At 38.3% G+C, this 19,154-nt stretch overlaps 1 protein-coding gene across 1 annotated transcript in view; it reads right to left on the bottom strand.

Moving 5' to 3' along the window:
- The window catches only part of LOC127580303 (copine-8-like), a 249,658-nt gene that overhangs the window by 35,953 nt on the left and 194,551 nt on the right, over nucleotides 1-19,154 (bottom strand). The window contains 3 exon segments of the mRNA XM_052033590.1: nucleotides 350-396; nucleotides 14,076-14,137; nucleotides 18,655-18,708. Coding sequence (XP_051889550.1) covers nucleotides 350-396; nucleotides 14,076-14,137; nucleotides 18,655-18,708 — 163 coding nt within the window.

Raw genomic sequence — 19,154 nt, 5'->3', positions numbered from 1 at the left:
AGTAGCCCTTTTCAAAAAAACAACAATCTACCAGGTGATGATTTGCACTCAGGGTGCTCGACTTTTTCTATGTTCACCTTTTCAATAACAAGATATTTCAAGAATTAGCTGTCTTCAAACTGAAAAGTCTCATTACTGCAAATGGTTGCCACAATGAAAAGTTATCTTTCCCAGTACCAAACTGCTCATATAATTTTGTGAAATATTATTGATAAACAATAATTTCTATAATTCTATGTTAATTATGTAAATCATCAATACTGTTAAAGGATAATCCTGTCTAATAGGTAATGAACTGATTTTAAAAATTAAAATAAGATTTCAGTCTATGTAGGACCATTCTACTTACCATTGGATGCAGTAAAATCAATGGCCACTGTGAAATTGATTTGTGTCCTAAAAGACAAAAGAAAACATTGCTTAAGTTATTTTAAAATTCTTGTAATAACATTGTCCAGTAAGCCTTTTGCATTATAAATCCCCTTATCCACCTATATAAAACAAACTGTGATGGAACAAAGTTTATGTCATTCACTTTTTATGTACTGTACCATAACATTTTTAAAAATATGTATGCATTATACTGTGGCAATTACAAGATAATGGGCAACTCCTTTTCACATTATTTCATACAAGAGTCCGCAAGACATGACCCCACTACCCCTCTCTCGGGCCAAGACTGCATCTTCTCCTCGTTACAGAGTCAGCAATATGTCCTTTGAATGCTGCTTTTGATTCTTTTTCTCAATGACTAATCAATTTTGTCAAGTTATAAGCAAGTTTATCATCTAACCAGTAAGTTCTTCCCAATTAGTTGAGAGCCAGGAACTGCAAGTGGTCTGTGTCAGGCAGAATCTGGATAACGTGCCATGAAGTAGCAAAATTATAAGAGGCAGTTATTAATACACTGAGAAGTGTGACACATTCATTATGCCTCTCACCTAAATGCTCCATTCCACCTTCTGATCTCTCAGTTCCCATCTCAAAATACCTCACCATCGTTATGGACACCATCATTGTTTGACGTAGTTACCAGCTCAACCTTCTCCCTACTTTGAAACTTCATTTTTACTGCTTTTAGGTAAAAAGAGAGTAACAATAGCACAGCTGTAAATAAGGGAAGAAAGAAAACTCAGAAAACATAGGAAGAAATCAGTTCAAAGAGTCAGGCTCGGGACTGAAAGGCCTCTGAAAGTAAAAAGTCATAAGGATTGAGAATCAAGAGTAGTCAGAAGTGGAACTGGGAGCTCTAACAGTCATTTTATCACAATTATATATTCAGGAGGCTCCTTCCTAGTTCTGGGCAAAACATCTGGCTACTACAATTAAGGCTGACCTGAAAAATCAGGAAGGACAGGAACCTTGTCCCCCTATTGCATGCAGTCTTTATGTTCCTACTCTTGTTCTTTTTTAAAAAAAAATACAAAGGGACACATGAAAAAGTGAATGGATTTCAGCTCCTCTGTCCAGCAAAAGTACGCCATCTAAATGAATAATATTAGCCTCTGCCTCCACAACATTAATCAGAAGTTAATTCCAAATGTTGATAACCCTTTGTGGGGTCTTCCCCACACTCCTTCACAAGGTAACATCTGGAGTTTCATCAGATGGTATTGAGAGATCTGGAAATGTTAAATGAGTATGGTCTAAAATTATGATTTTTCATAAAAGAACTGGCAAAGACTCAGTGGGCTGAATGGAGTCTTCTAATGTTAGAAATAGGAGGAGAAACTCATATTTCCATGAAAAATGATTGGAATGTTTAGAAGAAAACATCCAGAATGTTATAAAATCAGATATGGGTTGTTCCTTCCAGTATCTTTTTAGTTTAAAATAAATGCGCAAAAAAAATCAAGTTTATCCCTTGCACTTATTGGGTATAAAACCTGCCTGAAGGCGTATATGGTGAAAATAGTTAATAATACTTTAGAATTTGTAGGAATAGGTCCAAATTTCCTGTTAAAGTAACAATTGCTCATTGACGTAACTTGAACTTATTTGGGTGGCAAAATCTTTAGAAGGCTCTCTGACAGATTCCCACATTTTCCTGCTATTTCCAGAATTTTCTGCCAGAATATTAGACGGTATACAAATGACATAATCTAAACTATTTTCTATTAGGTGGGCAATAGCAACGCTTAGCTTGATGGTGTTTGAACCAAAGCCTTTGTAACTGATTGACTGCATGCACTAAGGCATACTTAAAACATTTTTCATGTATTCACAGAGGACACCAGGCACAGTACCCAGCACATGGTCTCCAGGGCATGCTACAGCCACTCTCTGCTTCATACTCTGGCAAGCTCACTAACAAAACATGGAAAGGTGAAATTTTCAGCCCATGAATCTGAAAGTGGGCCAAGATATAAATGAAAACAATTGCAATAAAAGATTGGTGGTGGTGGGGGGTGGTAAATGTCCAAACTTCCTATAGAAGTTAAAGTTCCTAAAATCAGCACAGGGAGTCTTCTGGCCCAATGAATAATGAAAATGAATAAAGCCAAATGCATATAATGATCTGATAGTGAATCACCACCTTGATTCAAACTGTGCTCAATTTTCATTTCTGAGGGCTTTAATAGAAAGGAAAACTAAAAGAGCTGTAATAAATAAGCTAATTTGCCATCAGCCCATTTGCAATAAAGTCACTGACATATTTCACGTCCAGTTTCTCCACGTAATGCTTCATGCAAAAATGTTCGGTTAAATGTACCCTTGGAAGTTCAGATTGTTGAAAAAGGAATTTCTGAATGTTCAGAAACTCATATTTGCTTCTGTTATTGTTGTCCCTTATGTGTATTTACTTCAGTGCTGGTTTCTAGCCAGCTTGTGCTAAAACCATATGAGATTTAAGCATTATGCCCGAGTTCCTTGAAGTTACCTGGAGGGCAAGCAGGAAAATGTCATATTACACGGTCTAAATCCCTCATGTTATTAGTGTTGGTTCATAGGTCATAGTAGAAGAACAACAAAACAGCAAGTTATATCAGAGATCAAAAAATTTTGAAATTATGAAATGTGAATGATGTTCCTTTTTCCATAAACCGTTAAGATCTTAGGTGCAATTTTAATCCCTGCTTGTCCTAATGCAGTCTATGGGGGCAAGTATGCTGGTAGCACTGTCATTACAAAGTTTCAACCTGCATCAGTTCAGGCAACATCAATTAGTTTTAGAAAACATTAAATGCTTGTTATGTTTAAATTCCAATTATGACTCTTCTGAAGCAGTGCTAATGCAATTGGGCATAAACCCCCTTACACATTTTGAATTCAAAACATGCAGAGTCATTTGTTTCTGTTGAAAATTTCTCTCCAAAACTCAATACAACCATCTTTGTTTAAAAAAAAAGTCCATTTTTCATATTGTGAGAATTTGAACTTTGGAACTATCAAATTTACTCAGATTATATTTTTATTGCCAGTGAGGTGTTAGGTATTAAGGGATAGATACAGGTCTGAAAGTAAAGTGGAGAAGGCAGTATTTATAGGAACCATTCTGACTCTTTTGATTAATTAAAGCCTTAGCTTTGGATTGCCAGTGCTGCTACTGTTCAGAAAAAGTGTTGATAGATCACAAGTTATAGCATTTCTTATTTGGATATTTGTCGTACTTAACTTCACAGTCCTTTTACGTCAATTTAACACTGAATTCACTGCAGGTTCCCCCACCCTACACTACCCTTACCAGGGATTGACAATTTAATGCATGAAGTTTTTCTTGATATCCGTCATAAATTATTTTTTAACCAGCTTTAAAATCTGTTTATTTGATGACCCACTGTACATACGTTCAGACATTGCTGCCTCGTGTAGACCAATGGTTGATGAATTCTGCAAATTTTGATTAACTGCACATATTTCTAAGTGTTTGGTGGCTCAGGCAGGACCGTGGTGCAGCTGGTAGAGCTGCTGCCTCACAGTTCAGTCCTGGCCTCCTGTGCTGTCTGTGTGGAGTTTGCACGTTCTACCTATGAGTTTCCTCTGGCGTAGTTTCCCCAAAATATGCAGGTTGGTAGGGTAATAGGCTGCTCTAAATTGCCCTCATGTGTAGGTGAATGATAGAATCTGGTGAGGGGAAGGGGAAGGGGGAGGGGGAAGGGGAAGGGGAAGGGTAAGGAGGAGTTGATGGGAATGAGCAGAGAATACAATTGGGGTTAGTGTAGGATGAGTGGAAATGGGTGCTTGAAGATCGGCTCAGTGGGCCAAATGGCCTGTTTCTGTACTGCTTGACTCTTCTGCTCCCTTGGTCAGTCATAGAATCCATCAACTGAAATAGCACAAAAGAGGCCATTTGTCTTATTGAGTTGGTGCCAGCCTCAGTCCCACTCCTCTGTCCTCTCCCCAAGCCCTCCAATTTATTCCCCCAGTTCCCTTTCAGAAGCCTTGATTACTCTTATTCCCTTACAAGCAATGAGCCAAGGCCATAAACCTTCTCTCCAGAAAATAATCCTTTGTCCAAAACTTTAAATCTGCGGTCCCTGGTCCTCAAATCCTCTGCTAATGGAAGAGCTTCCTGCTGTTCACCCTTTCCATCATCTTGTAAACCCCTGACTAAATCTTTTCTTAACCTTCTTTGCTCCCAGTCTAATTGTGCTTTTGCAAAAGTTGAGTCCCACACCCTTTATTTACTCCCAATTTAGTGAGAACCAGGTATGTAACCATCCTAGTAATCCTTTAATTCTTTGTGTCCCAAATGAATTCTTCATTCAGTATGCTTCAATCTTTCAAAAAGCTGACCAAGTTTACAGTTTGTGAATCATTGTTCAGTTTGGTTGGAGGTTGCACAACCTGAGGCCCAGCCCATTTCAATGGTCAGTTGTCCAGCCAGGTCCAGTGGGAAGTGGCAACAAAAAGTCAAAGAAAAAACATAACAAAATGATTATAACACAAAATGTGCAAATTACAATAAATGTAACAGCACAATGTCTTCAGAATATTTGAAGACAAATAAGTGGGAAACGAATGTATAATGAATAATCGGGAAGCAGACAAAATATTCACTCTGTAACCATTTTCTCAATGGAGAATTGTAATAAAATAGTACAAGGAAACCTAAAATAGGTCAAGAGTATGAACAGAATAATGATTATACTTAAAAACATGGTCGGAAGGGAAACAAGGGACAACACTGACAAATCACCAGATTCTGACAGCCTCTTTCTCAGAGAAATGGAGCAAAAGTAACAGGTGTATTCGTCATTATTTTTCAAAGTTCTCCAGATCCAGAAATTGTCTTTAGCATTGGAAAATTTCAAATGTCACTCCATCATTTAAGATGGGAGGGAAAAGAAATCAGGTTACAGCCTGATTCTAAGGAAATTGCTGGAATCCATCACTGAGCATTTGAAAAATACAATTTGATTGAAGGGGGTTAGAATGAATGTACTATTGGTCTGAGTACTAGGATGACTTTTTTTTAAAAAAGAGTTCACTAGGACAGTGGAAAGGGAAGCACCCAAGGATGTTGTCTATATGCACTCTTAGAAGGCACTGGATAAAGTTCTTCACGAGAGATTATTATTAACAGTAGAAATAGGAGATTAATTTCACTGTGAGTTTGCAGAAAGGCCATAGATGAGATAAAAGGCTCTATCTGGCAGCATGTGGTAAGTGGTGTTACTCAGGGATCTGTGATGGAGCCTTTTCTGATAACAAAGACAGATGAAGAAGTGGAAAGTTGCAAGTTGTGGTTTGTAGATGCCATTAAGTTTAGAGTTATAGTAAATTACACAGGCAGGAATAAGTCATTGCAAAGAGATAAAGGCAGACTGATGGTTTGACCAATAGAGCTAATTATAGGGAAATGGGAGCTTATGCACTTAGATCTCTGAAAGAGATGAAAACAAAGAAGTAACAGCTTCAGTTGCATCACTGATGTCTGTCCTCCCACAAATCAATGGGTGCAGTCAGCTGCTGCTTGATAGGTACTGAGCTGGAAAATTAACGCAGGTATTTATTTAAATATGCTCAGGTTGATCGGGAACATCTACTTGTAGGTAAATCGACATCTGCACAGTGGGAAGCATTCAAAAGGAAAAATAGCAAGAGTTCAAGGCCAACATGTTCCTGTAAGGATAAAGCCAGGGTAATAAATTCAGGAAATCGTGGATGTCAAGGGTTACAAAGGGTTATCTAAAGAGGACAAAAAAAGGAATTGTGGCAGGTATAGGGAACTAAAGTGAGGCCCATCAGGATTACAAAAAGTAAATGGAGGTGATTAAAAAGGAAATTAGGAAGGCAAAGAGGGGTCACAAAATCTCACTGGTAGACAGGATTAAGGTTAATCCAAAGACATTCTATAGGTGTATTAAGGGGGAAAGAGTAGGGTCCATTAGGGAAAAAAGATACAATCTGTGCATGGAGCCTGGAAGTATAAGAGTGGTCCTAAATGAATATTTTTCAAAAGTATTCACTAAGGAAACAAACCTTGCAGTTGAAGAATTTGGTGAAGGGGAAGGTGAAATTCCAATGCAATACTCAATAAATAAAGAGGAGGTACTCAGTGCCTTAGGTTTCAGAAACTGCTGGGGCTTTAACTGAGATTTTTAAATCCTGACTGACCACAAGTGAGGTAACTGTTGACTGGAGGACAGTAAATGCAGTCCCCCCTTTCAAGAAGGGCAGCAGGGAATAGCTTGGTAATTAATTATTGACATGTGAGTCTAACATCAGTAATAGGGAAGTTATTTGAGAAAATACTGAGGGACAGAATTAATGATATCAGAATTGACAGGGTCTCATCGGAGACAGCCAACATGGCTTTGTCAAGGGCAGATCCTCTCTGAGCAATCTGATTGAAATTTTTGAAGAGTTAACCAAGTGTATCAATGAGGGCAGAGCAGTCGATGTGGTTTACATGGACTTCAGTAACGTCTTTGACGAGGTCCCACATGGGAGACTGGTTCAAAAGGTTCGAGCCCATGGGATCCAGGCGAATTTGACAAACTGGGTCCCAAACTGGTTAGGGAACAGAAGACAAAGTGATGGTAGAGGTATGTTTTAATGATTGGATGCCTGTGACTAGTGGTGTTCTTCAGGGACCGGTGCTGGGACTCTTGCTGTTATACGTGTGAATGATTTGGATTTGGATGTAAGAGGCATGATTAGTAAGTTTGCAGATGACACGAAGACTGGCAGAGTCATAAATAGTGTACAGAGTAGTCTTTGGCTACAGAGTGATATCGATGTTTGGTGAAATGGGCTAATAAATGGTGGATGGAGTTCAATCCAGATAAATGTGAGGTGATGCCTTTGGGAATACTAATGAGGCTCAAGGAGCATTGATGAACAGAAGCACCTTAAGTACAAGTCCTTGAAGGTGGCAGCTCAAGTAGGTAATGTGGTTAGGAAGGCACATGGGACACTGGCCTTTATTAATCAGAGCATTGAACATACAAGCAGGTAGGTATGCTCCAACTATATAAAATTTTTTCGTCAGGTCTCAACTGGAGTACTGTATGTAGTTCTGGACGCCATACTAGAGAAGGGATATGGTAATGCTAGAGAGGGTGCAGAGGAGATTCACCAGGATGTTACCTGGGTTGGTGCATTTCATTTATGAGGGGGAACTTGAGAAACTAGGTCTGTCTTCCTGGAGTGGAACAAGTCAGGAGGGGACATGATTGAGGTATCTGAAATAGTGAGGGGTATAGATAGGTAGATTGCAGGAAACTTTTCCCCATATCAATGGTAGACAAAGCAAGAGGACATAGATTGAAGTTAAGGAGCAAATGATCCAGAGGGGATGAGGGAACCATTTTCCAGCCAGAGAGTGGTGCACACACTGCCCAAGAGAGTGGTGGAGGCAGGGTCAGTGAGAGCATTGAAGAAGTCTCTAGATGAGCAATTGAATTGCTTAGGCATAGAAGGGTATGGGTCAAGTGCTGGGAGATGGGATTAGTGCAGATGGAGGCCCACTGGTCAGCATGGATGTGGTGGGCCAAATGGCCTTTTTCCATGCCGTACATCTCTATGACTGCGTGACTCTGATGTCACGCATTTTCAGGGTTCAAAGGAGTATGCGATTCAGTGCCCAATATTTCATATGGACAAAGGTGGAGAGTGGGAATATGAGTCAGATAAGCCCCTGAGTTCTTGAAATGCATTCATACTGTGTGAGGATGTATTCTGGGTGCACTCAAGATGAAAATTTACTTGAGCACTCTAGCACACAAAATCCAGCTGGCCAGAAATTCACAGGAAGCAGCAACTGACTGGAAAACATGCTTGAGGCTATCACATCCAATTTTCCAGTGTTCTTGCACCTGCTTCATGCATTCACATCTGCCACAGACAAATGCAAAATTGCAATTGAACCGATCCAACAGCGTCTAAGAAACTTTTCAAGATTTTTGGCAACATAGGGAAGTGAAAAGTGAGGTTGCATAATCTGATGGGCATCAAGGAACTGAGTAATAAAGAAGCTTTAGATGTCACAAAAGAGCTCACGAACTAATGACAGAGCTGATTTCTGTATCAAACCAAGAGTCATTGTTTGAAAATCATAAGTGACAATTCTCAAACTTCAGATTCAGTAAGGGTGTGGATACGCTTTTCCTATACACAAATAATACAAATTGTACATCTGCAAGATCTGAACTGTTACTGGTAACACAACCTTTGGGGATGGTGTTGGATTACTGGACCAAGGGGACATATGCTTGGTATCCCTGACTATAGCAGCAAGACACACAAACGGCCTTGGTAGGCAGGACCTATTAACAGTCATCCACAGGTAACAAGCACTGCAATTTTAATCCCCTCCAGTTGGGATGTGCCTTCAGGATGACATGTGGTGCCAGTAAAGTCATGTGCATGTTGTGATCAGTAACCTGCTTGCTCCACCTGTTGCTAACCCACAAGAATAATTGAAAGGAATTCGACTCTTTGGAATAGGGAGCTTCAGTATCCTACTTCCTGCAACGGTAGATAGAAAACAGTAACATGTTTCCTGGCTCAAGCCTGATAGGAGATCAACATGTGAAAGTTCATATCCAGTCACCTTCATAGTCATTCAACATGGTCTTCGCCCTGCTCCAAGATTCTAGTGGTAGGTTCAAGTGAGGATATCCATATCGAAGCACACATTCCTTGCTGAGGTTTAGAACAGATTGATTCCTGAAGGTCCACACAAATGAGACAGTTGCTCCTAATCTTCCCTCTTCTGACAACTTGTTTTGCATGCTCTCTGGTCATTCTAACAGTCATATTGTATCTAAAGAGGAATGCTGGCTAATGTAATAGACCCATATCTAAAAGCGACTAGTTTGAGCAGATGATTGGGTTTGAGACAAGAATTGGGGATGGATGGCGAGGGTCTTCCTGCTGTTGAATGTGTGTTCATTTGTGGGAGATTAAGCATGGATGGTGTCTGCTGTGTTGAGATCCAACTGAGCAATGCTGTCTTTAAATCAGAATCCCCAATGACTGGCATCATGATCAGTCCACTCTACATATTCTTGGCAGGAATTAACACCACATGTTAATGTCCTTATCAATATGGTAACTTAAATTACAAAGGTGCTTGCTCACCATCGGTTACTATATTAGAACCAATTCAGTACCTGCTGCACCCAAACAAGCAACATGAAGCCAGATTTTATTGTCAGGAAGTTTACTTTCTCCTTAGACAATAGTATTGATGGAAGGTGCATGGATAAAGTGCAACTTTCTATTTCTGAAGGGTGGGTGAAAATGTCTTCTTACCCCTTTAGTACGTTTATGTCAACAAACTCATCTGTTCATAAAAATATAATACCACTTCTAATATCCCTCCAGCAGCTTCTCTACCAGCCTGTTTTTATGTTTTTGTTTCACCAGTTATGCTTTATGGGCATAATCAAATCTTTCTCTTGTTTTATCCTGTATCTGTATCATTACAGTTCCTGCTGTGTCTTCATTCCACTGTCAGTATTTGTATACTCATTCAGCTAATGTGAACAAAAATATCAATACAAACCAATTTAAATCTGTGGTCACTTTTTTTTTACTTCAATTAGCTGATAGAGGAGAACTCACATAATTAAATACAATTTGCCATTAACTCAGTGCACATCCTTCCTCTTTTCCACTGAGCCCTTTAAGTGCAATTTGGTTAGATGTTCCAATGTCAAGAAGGATACTTATATCGAGAGCAAAGGCCCAAGCACTTGCTTTGAGTGTTGCCAGGGGATTTTGGGTCACATATGGCCAATTTAGATAATTTGTTGGCCATTCAGAGGGAAGCAAGTTGACATAGCACTCCATTCATTGGGGATGCACGATTTACAGACACATAAATGAGTCTTGTGCTGCAGAGTACTTTGGAGAATTATTACTGATACTGAGAGCTGCTATTACTGATCAGTGAATTTGAGTGATTTTCAGCCATTTCTGCATTTATCACCTCCTTATCATGGGGGCTTTGGTGGTTCAGTGTGCTGCAAGGTACAGGATAGCACAGACATCTAAGGGAAGGACTCCATTGGAGGGTAGAAAGAAGATGAACTCCATCTCTCGGGAGTGTTCAAACCAAACTATGCTTCCAGCTCTCCAAAGAGCAATGTATGTGGAAGCGAAGATTTTCTAAGTCAGTGCTGGCAGAGTCTCAGTCACGCACATGTACTTGGGTTGCTGGGCTTATCAAGATCAAGGACACTGTCAACCTGTGCTGCCTAGTCTCCAGTTCATTGAAGCAATGATGGATGATCCATACCATCTTTCAGAGTTTGCTGGGCACCACAGCATTAAGGAGGTCACAAGATTTTTCCTTGAACAGAGACAATCGGGTTGACAAGAAATGCAGATTTGCAAACACCACAGGCTTCCTGAAGTTTCAGCATGTGACCAACTGCGCTCGTGTGGTGCTTACACCCTTCAGAAACCACAGCTTTTCATGAATCACAAGGGCTCCCACTCTCTGAATGTACAACTCATGACAGACCATAAGAAGAAATTTCTCATGGTGAATGCCTCTGTGTCATCCACTAAATTATGCAAGACATCAGGAACTCAAGTCAGTGGCTGGAGATGTGACATTGATTGACAATGGGAGAGCACGGGGAGAGGGAAAGCAGGGGAGATAAAAAGATTTTGCATCTATGTGTAATATTGTTGACCAGTGAGGGACTAGGGTTTGATAGTTGTGCAACTACCCTGAAGATATGGAATATCCCTACTGACTCCCTCCTGGGAACATCTGGCCTATGACTGCACAAAGTGAAGGAGGAGCATTCAGGATGGTATTGAGAACCTCAAGGTCATGCATTGGGAGCAAACAGAAAGTTTCTAATAAGCAGAAGGAGCACCCTCCCTCACAACTGACCCACCCACCTGCCCTATCTGTAGAAGAGTCTGCAGTTCCCACACAGGCTTCATTAGCCACTTAAAAACACACTAAACTAGACTGAAAGCAAATCATCCTGAGGGATTGCCTAAGAATGTGTTTAGGAGTTGGTATGATGTGGGATTTCCCTTACTATGACTTGTGTGAACTCACTGAGCTCTGTCTAACACTGTCTCCACATTTCTGTGACTGGACTCCTCCCACTGATCTCCATTACTATCAGTTCTCACTGCCTTCTGGGTATGAAGGGAAGCTCCTCATCCCTGTGATCTCAGGATCTCTTTCCTTCTCTCAATTCTTCCACAGATTTTTTTTTCCAGCTTTGCTGAGTGCACAACTGCAAACACTGGCTCTGGCACACTGGACCAGCCTGACTTTTAAGAAGTGCAATAAGGCTAGCCACTCACAACGCTGGGTCACTTCATCCAGCCAGTTAACTTTTAGTTGATGCTGGCTGATACAGAAGTCATTAAAATGACCAGGCAGCATGAAAGTAGCATGTACCTACATTAGAATCATTGGGCAAAAGTGGATCACCATCACAATTCATGGATAATTTTACAGGTTATCCAATTTTAGCCTACCTTCCACTCAACAATTGTTGTTGCTAAATCATTTCAATATTTCCTCAGAAAAATATTTTCAATTGCAACAATATGTTTCCAGTGGATAAATTAATTCATAAAATTTCTTGTACCATAGAAGTAAGCAAGACCTCTCCACATAATTGTTTTAAATGGCTTTTTCTCATTTTGCCAAAATTAAACCTGGAAGTTAACATTAATTAAGGCACAATATTGCATTTTGCTTGACTGCTTTCTAATGTGTGGTTAATTAAATCTGGGATGGGATGGTACGGTTCAGTGATATGAAACATACAATTTCAGCAGAAAATGTAATTTTTCGCAATAGTATATTCTCAAATATTTAATGTTTTTAATCCTGATGTTATTTGGATAATAAATATTTGAATAATCCTCACTTAATTCATATCCTTATGAATACTTTCACTTCAAGGAATACACAATTCTTTACAATTATTTACTTTATCCAAAATAGTCAAATTACCTGCCTCTGATTCCCTGGACATGGGTCATTTCTCTGGGTATAACTGGGAACACAAAACTTGGGGAGCTGGAAGGATGACCAGGGAGTAGTTTTGATGCATTGCATGATCTGCATCCATTCAACTGGAGGAGAGGCATATTGGACGAGGTTTCTCTTCCCTCACTACCCCATCACTGAACCGCCTGGAATTTTATATGGCAATGTATTGGGTCTTCTCCTTCATGCTGAATACCATTTTGAAAACTTTATTCATAAAACACAGTGTTAGCTGCAAAACTAAATAAAAAGAGTCAAATACCAATGGAACAACATGCTATGAATTAATTATGCCCACATAGAACTTTCTGTAACAGGCTACATTTCAGAAGTTCAACTGCATGGAAGAGTGTTATTCCAGTGCAAAGTTCTGGACTGAAAGCAATAAAATTTTCATTATATTTCCATATTTCTTTCTGACATGGAAGGAACTATTTTGGCCTGTCAAGTCTCTGGCAACGCACTAAGCAATCCCATTTCATGCTAATTTTCCCTGTAATTTATTCTCCCCACATTCCCATCAATTCTCCCCAGATTCTACCACTGACCAATGACTACCGTCGACTGGGACCAATTTACAATTATCCTATAACATACATGCCTTTAGTGTGTGGGAGGAAACCAAGCACCCAAAGGAAAGCAACACAGTTTGAGGATTAACATGCAAATCCCACTTAGCTAGCACCAGAGGTAAGATTGAACTCAAGTCATTTGTGCTTATAACAGAAAATTACTCGAAATATTTATTTCCCTCATACTAAAATAACTCAGTCCAAAACTGCTCACAGTGTGACTGAGGATTTTACTGTATTATTGTGTCTCAGTTAGCAACCGAGCTAATACCTGAATGAAAATCAGGCCACTTGCAGTTAATATGGTCAACCTATTCTTCTCCTGTAGAATCTTACAAAGCACTGATAATTTTTTTTCATTCTGATTAGAAAGCCAAAGAAAGCCACAATGGCCAATAAATGGACCCAATGGGTAAATCGGATTCATTTATATCTATACAACGGGTGACATGAATGATGGGCCAAAGTACCTGTTTCTATGCAGTACAAGTCCATGACACTATACATTCCAGTTGTTAAGACTGAAAACATATTATAGTCACCACTGATAGAAATGGCGTTATTTTATTGAATGGAAAATATGAACATTTTTACTTACAAAATTTGCTCCAATCATTCAGGCTACTTAAATTCAATCATATTGAAAATACCATATAATTGTTCATGTGATGTGATGTTGAATATTGTTGAATCATGCTCCAGATCTTCCTGACGTATTTCAGAGTGACAAATTGCTTTAAAAAATTCTAATTCTTGTACAGGAACAGACCTTAAACTCAAGCCTCTGAATATCTGTATAAAATATGTAAGTTAAGGATTGGGTTTAAAAATATCTTCACTGCAAATTCATAGCAATATAGAACAGACTAACGTGGCCACCAAACATTTACTTCCTGGTGAATGAATTGGTTAGCTTTATTGTAGTTTGACTCCTCATTCCTGACTAATACTAGTAATAACCTGACATTCATGGATTATCCTGATTTAAGCATTAAACTGCAGTCTTGATTTAAGTCGTTTCACATTTAAGATGTGCACTTTACGCAGGACCTAAACAGAAAAACTTAAACACTCACCCTCCTCTGATGTAATCAAGGAAAGTGCTCTCAGTTTCAACTACAAAGGAAAGCAACGTAACCTAGAAAAAAATGAGATGCACTTGTTTTGTTTCACTAGGAACTATTAAAATTCACACTGAAAATGTCAGCAAAATCAATGAAGCAAGTCAACAATTTAAACAGGAAATTTTACATGGCATATCTTAAACAATACAGAAATATAAACATTTTTCATTATAAAATGAGAATGGTCACTGTGTCCTTATTTTAATTTTTCTATTTTAAGATGAGCTAGCATATGAAGTTGCTCACTAAACCAGAGTTTTATTAAGGGGAGAGAGTTCCTGATATAGTATTACAAATGCCTGGAATTTGCTTGGAATGACATACCAATACAGTCACCTTCCCACATCCCCAAGCCTAACCTAGACTTCAACCTGGTTACGAAGGTAAAAACCAGCAGTTCAATACAGAACTGCTGCCTTTTTTTGTGGAAAATTTCAGGCTAATATGTAGTCTTCTACCTTTGTGTTAATCAGGTTTGACTTGATCTTAAGCAGTGACATAAAGCAGGGAATGATGTATTAGAAACCATGTAACTGCATATCTGATTTTTTTTGAATGAAGTCAATGGAAAAGAAAGAAGGAAGCAGGAAATAGAAAACTTGCACTTACATGGTGCCTTTAATGATCTCAGGACATCCTAAAATGTTTTGCAGTCAGCTAAGCACTACCAAGGCTAGCCACTGTATGCGAAATAAATAACGTGGCAACCAACTATCAAAGTATCATTATTTAACACTCATTCAAAAGACAGAACCTCTGACAGTGCAGCACTCCCTCAGTTGTACACTGAAGTGTCGGCCTGGATGAAGTGGGTTAAGTCTCTAGAAGATAATATGACAGAGTGCGAACAATGAAGCAAAGCAGAAAAACCAGGTTAGGTGTGAAATGGACTTCTCATCACTCGAGTCCAATCTTAACTCCAGTGGTTCACTGAGAAACACCAATAATGTATGAGATTTTAGTGACAGCAATATGTTCATTTATTTATTTCAAATGTGATTTGCCACTAATTTAAGAATTAAGTTATCAAATAATGCTCTCAAATGTTACATTCCATATTCCATGACATGCTGTATACTTTAGCCCCATTAAGGATCTTTTTTCAAAATATAGAAAAAAAATTTGAACATAGTAAATATCTGTTTTTCTATGAGCTTATTAAATTTTGAACCAATCAATAACTCACAGATAACGTGAGGGCGACATTGCAATTTCAAACCATGGAAAAACCTTGCCCTTTGGTTCAAGATAGTAAATTTACAGAAATGTATGCGTTTGATGAGCTGAAAATGAGAATGTAGCCACTGAGATTGAAAGAGATTGAGCTTCACATGCATAATTATTCTAAAATAATTCCCTTCAGACTTTAGTTTCCAATTATTCTCTTAAGACTCCAGAAAAACACCCCAAGGTAGAAGTTATTTATCTCTGTTCAAAACTGCTAAATTCAGGGAAAACATCATTTCGGCCTGCTCACATGGTGGATTATTTTAGTATTTGATTAACTTTCAAGTATGTTATTTGTTTATTCTTCTGATTTATAAGGCAACAAATGTTCGTGAATTCCTTTCCTTCCCCTGCTGGATTTGTAGTCCTTGCTGAACATCCAGCTGGACAGCACATCACCAAGGATGTCTCCTCACTATTAAAGAAATTGATCAGGTAGTTACTTAACATTAGTCAGTCTGGTTAACTAATGGTTCAGCATCAAAACATATCCTTCCAGCCAGGCACACCATTCCCAACTCAGTGACACAGAAATAACCTTCACTACATGAAACACATTTACCTCAATTCTGATTTAAATACCTTGGACTTCAAATACATCTGATTGTTTTCCCCTTTCCCCAATTGATCATAACCTCACTATTGTTATTTTGCATGCTGACTTCTTGGTTATCATTTGACAAGGGCTGTTGTAACACACTCTGGGTAAATATGTTTCTTGCAAGCTGGGTGAAAACGGCAATTTCAATGATGTATTTCTCACTCTCACACACATAATTTATCCACAGGAGCTGTAAATCAACAGCAGTAAAAGCCTAATTTAAATATCAAACTCCATGAGTCCAAGAAAATTCAACACAGGTCATCAGAAGCTTAGCTTTCTGCAGTGAAGTGACTTTTTGAAGGGACTTCTAATTTTAAAGGATGTGTTTTTTGTGTCGGTGTATTGATTTTGGCATTTTCTGTACTTTTTGCATGACATCTCTTTTAACTATATCAGAAATCAAATTAGAGGGAATCTGCTATGCCATACCTTGGAAACATTTTCATAAAATAAATCAATAACATTTGGTTTGAATGGCAACAATTTGACGCCTTCCCCAATCCATAGTTCAGAAAATCCATTAAGTTCCTTATTTGAACCAATCACAAAATTGGTTCTAATTCCTGATACAGATAGGTTTAACATGTCGCCCTGACACATGAGAAGTTACCCTAATGCACTGTTAGCAGTCTCGAAGTTGCTAAGGTAGTTATTTTTTTAAAAAATGGGGATACTGCAGAGTTGGTTAATGATAGATCAATTAGCCTGAGATCAGTGGGAACTAAGATGCTCAAAGGCATCATTAGAGATGCTATATATAACAAAAGGTGTCATCAGAGAGCTCAAAACGCCTGCTGGAAAAGAAGATCTTGTTTTTCTAACTTGACTGATTATACAAGTTTCTAATTCAATGGATAATAGAACCCAGCATACATTATTTACCCGGACTTCCAGAAAATTTCTGTTTGGGTAAATCACAGGAAATTACGGTACAAAACAAAATCTTTCTCCTGTCTTTAAGGATTGGCAAAACGATTTTGTGGCTGCAGTGGAATTTGCTTGGAACTCAATTACTGCTAACAGAAATAGTTACACGGGGATAGAACATAGAACAATATAGCACAGGATCAGGCTCTTCTTGCCCACGATGCTGTGCCGAACTAATTAAGCTAATGACACCTAATCCCTTCTGCTTGCACATGATCCCTATCCCTCCATATATTCATGTGCCTTTCTGAGAGCCTCTATCATATCACCTCCACCACCACCTCTGGTACTGCATTCCAGGCACCCACCACTCTCTGTGTAAAAAGCCTGCCCTGCATCTCCTTTGAAATTTCCCCCTCTCACCTTAATGCATGCCCTCAAGTATTAAGCATTTCTACCCTGGGAAAAAGATACCAGCTGTCTACTCCATCTATGCTTCTGATAATTTTATAAATTATCTCCCCTCAGCTTCCACCACTCCAGAGAAAACAATACTACCACAAACCATCTAATTCAGGCAGCATCCTGGTAAACCTCTCTGCACTCTCTCCATAGCCTCCACATCCTTCTTATAAATTGGGTGACCAGAACTCAATACTATATTCCAGATGTGGCCTAACCAGAGTTTTTTAAAGCTGCAACTTAACTTTCTGACTCTTGAACTCAATGCCTCAACTAATAAAGGCAAGCATGCCCATATGCCACCTTTACCATCCTATCGACTTGTGTGGCCACTTTCTGAGAGCTATGGACCCAGACTCCAAGATCTCCTGGTACATCAACACTGTTAAGGGTCCTGCTGTAATGTGGTTGTTTTAGGCAAATTATGTTTAATATATAAAATTATGCTTTTTAGGTGGACACATATAATGTTATATATATGCAAACCTTACAAGGAACAGAATTTAAATCAGCCATGAAAGGAAAAAGTGTTAATTTCCAGAAATTTGTGATTACCATTGAGGGGTGAATCAAATGTTTGTCAATTTCCATTAACTAACCTGCCTCCCAAAAGCACAGATTGAAAAATATGTATGGACACCACCTCATTTCTGACTTATGTATTTAATGGTTGAAAAATCATCCTTAGTTCCTCATGAAGGTTCTTCATCATGAATTCAAAATTTGAACTTTACCCTTTTGGTGCCTTAAGCAGTAAGGTTCCCTTTCAAATAATCTCCAGACATAAAAACATATTATTAATTTCCTTGAAATAAGCATTTTAGGTAAGCCCTGGGTACTGCAACACACAATTTTGTTTTGTTACTGCGAAACTAAATGAATTTCTTTTACAATGCTTTATTTTACAAAGTAATTTGCTGATAATGAGGTTATAAAGGAATTTGTTATTAAAATAACCAGTCTTAAAATTATGGTCCGTGTATCAGAATTTAAGATGATTTGATTTCGCAAAGATTGTCATGAATGTCATGATATTCAACAAATCAAATTTAGTGTTAAAAGTGTTCCACTGCAGAAACCAAGCAAGAATGAAGAAGATAAAATAATGCAAGATACCAAATTAAAAAATAAATTCAATCCAAATTAGAAATTATTTTGTCAAATGCACACTCATGCATTAACTCACAAACTGCATCAATATACTGTACCTACAGCAAAAATACTTTAAACTAAAAGAGGCAAATATAAAATCATATTATTCAAAACAGAAGTAAAGTGCACGTTAAAATAGTCATCCTGAAGTAGCTTCAGTCAACTCCAACAAAGATAATTGAATCATCTTATAAATCCATGAAAAACACCAGTACTTACTGTTCCAGAATTTATGTATTTTTTCTTTTTTGCTTTCTTCTTTGGATTTAGCACCTAGAAGAAAAAGATGAGCCAATTCCATAAGTTTGTTAATTATTTCAATTACAATGTGTATGAATGCAAAGAAGAATGCTCTAGTTTTAGCATTCAAAACTGGCAAAAATTCTATATATACCAAATTAAACTGTATAAGGTAACCATAGAAAAACAAATGTTTCTTATTTATAAGCTGTTTTGTAACTCAATTTACTCAATTATTAATGAAGTTACAATGCACTGAAACCAATTGAGTCATGCATATGCTCCCACTGATCAGCTTGGCAGGACACATCAGTGGTTACAAGACATGCGAATGATTAATCTACCATCAAATGGGCTACTGCCCAACCTACAGCAACTGGATCAGTGGTGGATCTTGGAGCTGGTTCAAAAAAATTGATCATAAATTTCAAAGGTGCATGCCGTGCATTAAGATGAATGAATTTTCATTTAGATAGATT

The sequence above is a fragment of the Pristis pectinata genome, chromosome 19 (assembly GCF_009764475.1).
Source record: "Pristis pectinata isolate sPriPec2 chromosome 19, sPriPec2.1.pri, whole genome shotgun sequence".
Classification (NCBI taxonomy): Eukaryota; Metazoa; Chordata; class Chondrichthyes; order Rhinopristiformes; family Pristidae; genus Pristis; species Pristis pectinata.
The sequence above is the reverse complement of the archived record's forward strand: the minus strand, read 5'-3'. Positions and strand labels throughout refer to the sequence as shown.